At 49.5% G+C, this 2,812-nt stretch overlaps 1 protein-coding gene across 1 annotated transcript; it reads right to left on the bottom strand.

The window, feature by feature from the left end:
* Positions 1 to 6: 6 nt before the first annotated feature.
* Positions 7 to 2,281, bottom strand: LOC133424398 (protein SCO2 homolog, mitochondrial). Its single transcript, XM_061714966.1, has 2 exons — positions 2,214 to 2,281; positions 7 to 814 (listed from the first exon to the last, which is right to left on the bottom strand). Exon 2 carries the CDS (start codon positions 809 to 811, stop codon positions 17 to 19), a length of 795 nt encoding a protein of 264 aa, XP_061570950.1. The 5' UTR covers positions 812 to 814; positions 2,214 to 2,281; the 3' UTR covers positions 7 to 16.
* Positions 2,282 to 2,812: the final 531 nt, after the last annotated feature.

Below are 2,812 nucleotides of genomic sequence, written 5' to 3'. Positions count from 1 at the left end.
CTGCAGCACCGCGGCCTCAGAGTCCCTCGTAGTTCTTCATGTGGTTCCGAACACTGTCCACGATCTGGTCCTGGTCCTTCATGCGGTTGTAGTAGTCCAGGAAAAGCCCGTCCGGACTGACCAGGTAGATCAGAACCGTGTGGTCCACGATGTAGTCCCCGTCCTCGTCCTTGGGCCCGGCGCTGGCGTAGACCCGGTAGTCCCGGCCAGCCTCCTTCACCTCCTCCGCTGTGCCCGTCAGCCCCAGCAGCCGCGGGTGGAAGTCCCGGACGTAGCGGGCCAGCGCCGCAACGTCGTCCCGGTCCGGGTCCACGGTGACGAAGACGGGCTGCACCGGCGGCAGCGCGGCGTCCCGGTCCAGCGCCGCCACGGCGCCGCTCAGCTTGTCCAGCTCGTCGGGGCAGATGTCGGGGCAGTGCGTGAAGCCGAAGTACAGCAGCACCCAGGAGCCCAGGAAGTCCTGCTTGGTGCGCCGCCGGCCGGTGTGGTCCAGCAGGCTGAAGCCGCCCCGGCCCAGCGCCACCTGCCGCAGCTGCTCCACGCGCTGCTGCCGGCGCCGCCGCTGCTTTTCCTGGTACACCAGCCCCCAGGCCGCCAGCAGCCCGCCGCCCACCAGCACCGACACCAGCAGCCGCGTACGCAGCTTCACGCCCGGGGAGCCGGGGCGGCCCGGGCCCTGGGAGAGGCCCCGGGTCTGGGCCTGGGACAGCAGCCGGGGGGGACCGCCGGCCCCTGAGCTCGTTCTCCGGAGACCCTGCGCCAGCCTCCCTGCCGCCCGCAGATCTCCCACGATGCACCGCAGCGCCAACATGTCCTGCAGCGACATGAAGGTTCCAGATGTTAATAATAATAATTTCAATGTATATAGCGCTTTTCACCTGAAACGACGGATCTCAGAGCGCTTTACAAAGAAGACTAAAAACAACACTAAGAAACTAAGACAAAGCCTAGCTACTAAGTAAGATAAAAAGTTGTGGGCAGCAAAAAAAAATTAAATATGTGGATAAAAGGGGTCAAGGGAAGAGTTCAGGGGAAAGCCTGCTTGTAGAAAAGTGTTTTAAGGGACCCGCACAGAAGGTGCATTCCTGACGTAGTCAGGTAGAGAGTTCCATAGGCGTGGGGCGGAGGCAGAGAAGGAACGGTGTCCCATCGTCACGAGCCGTGGAGAGGGGACATGAAGGAGAGTGGCGTGGCTGGAGCGAAGGGTGCGTGCCGGTTTATGGATAGTGATTAGATCACTTAGGTAGCTGGGGCTTTTTTGACGGACGGCCTTGAAAGTCAGGAGGAGGACCTTGAACTGGATCCTGTAGTGGACTGGGAGCCAGTGGAGTTCGGCCAGAACAGGGGTTATGTGTGCTGACTTTTTGGTACCGGTGAGCAATGTTAATAAAACACTTCCACTGCAGAGATGTCAGGTCCTCCGTTGATACCTGAAACATCTGGGTGTGACATCACCACGTCTCACCTTCATCTCCAGGTCTGAAACATCTGGATCTGATACACCAATAAGATCTATTTATTTATTTATTTATGAGCAGAAGTAGTGAAACTAAGAGACTTTAAATAGATTAAAGTGAATAATACTCAAGTTGTGTGGAAAAAACAACCTTTTACTTAACTTAAGTCTTTAGTTCTGTTTCACTTTGATACTTTTGACCCTTTCTATACGTAAAATAGTTTAGTAATAGTAGTAATCAGGGTTCTTACACATTTTTCAAGGTCAAATTCAAGCACTTCCAAGGTTCATTTCCAAAATCTTCAAGCACCTTATCGCTGGGGTAAAACATCTACAGAAATATATATACTCATTATTTTTTCCGCTTTTATCACGTACATTGTATCGTGCTGTAAACATCTAGTTATGTTTCATCTTACTGATTTTATTTCTCCTTGTAATAGACTAACTAAACTATACAGTCTGATCCCAATTTTGTGAAAGACAGTTATAGTTATAGTTTCACGCACTTAAACTAAAATTCAAGCACTTTCAAAGAAAATGTATATTAAACATGTGCCTGATTGCGGCACCGGCGCCCCCTGGCGGTCACGTGGCGGCGCTGCGCGCACTTACATCACAGGAAGCGCGTCCCCGCGGTCCGTTTCACACTAACAGGAGAATAAAACCCGTCCAGCTGCTCGAGTTTGCTGCTCAGACTGGATCTCTGGGGTTAAACACGGACACGTTTGTGGAAGAGAAGACAGAAGCGACTCACCTGCTCGGCTCACTCACATCCGGCAGCTCCTGCAGGTCACGGAGTTTCACCCGGACCGGAAACAACGACGGACTTGTGTAACCGTCGTTTCCTGTGACGCGTTTTCGCTCTTAAAAATTAAACTTTTCCTTTTTAATGTTTTTAAAAGTCCGTACTAAAATCGATAATAAACCAATCTGATTAGTTTAGGAATGTTTAACATTTTCAGATTAAATAAATTTTCCCCTTAAACAGCAGCAGCACGACGACCGCGGTTTCCATGGCTACCACGACAACTTCCTTTTTTTTTTTTTTTTTAATTGAAAGACAAAATGCAAACAGCACAAAACAACACACACTCAGCGGTGGAAAAGTAGGACACAATGAACTACACTGTAGAAATACATTAGCAGCTTGTGCTTTTTATTATTTTCAGAGGTGTCAAAAGTATTCCCATTCATTACTCAGGTAGAAGTATAGATACTAGAATTTAAAAATACTCCTGTAGAAGTTGAAGTATCAACTCAAGTTTTTTACTCAAGTAAAAGTATAAAAGTACTGGTTTCAAATCTACTTAAAGTATAAAAGTAAAAGTAATGTAAGGGGGGAAAAAGCCATTA

The sequence above is a fragment of the Cololabis saira genome, chromosome 23, assembly GCF_033807715.1.
Source record: "Cololabis saira isolate AMF1-May2022 chromosome 23, fColSai1.1, whole genome shotgun sequence".
In the NCBI taxonomy this organism is placed as follows: Eukaryota; Metazoa; Chordata; class Actinopteri; order Beloniformes; family Belonidae; genus Cololabis; species Cololabis saira.
Note: the sequence above shows the minus strand (reverse complement) of the source record. Positions and strands in the feature narration are given on the sequence as shown.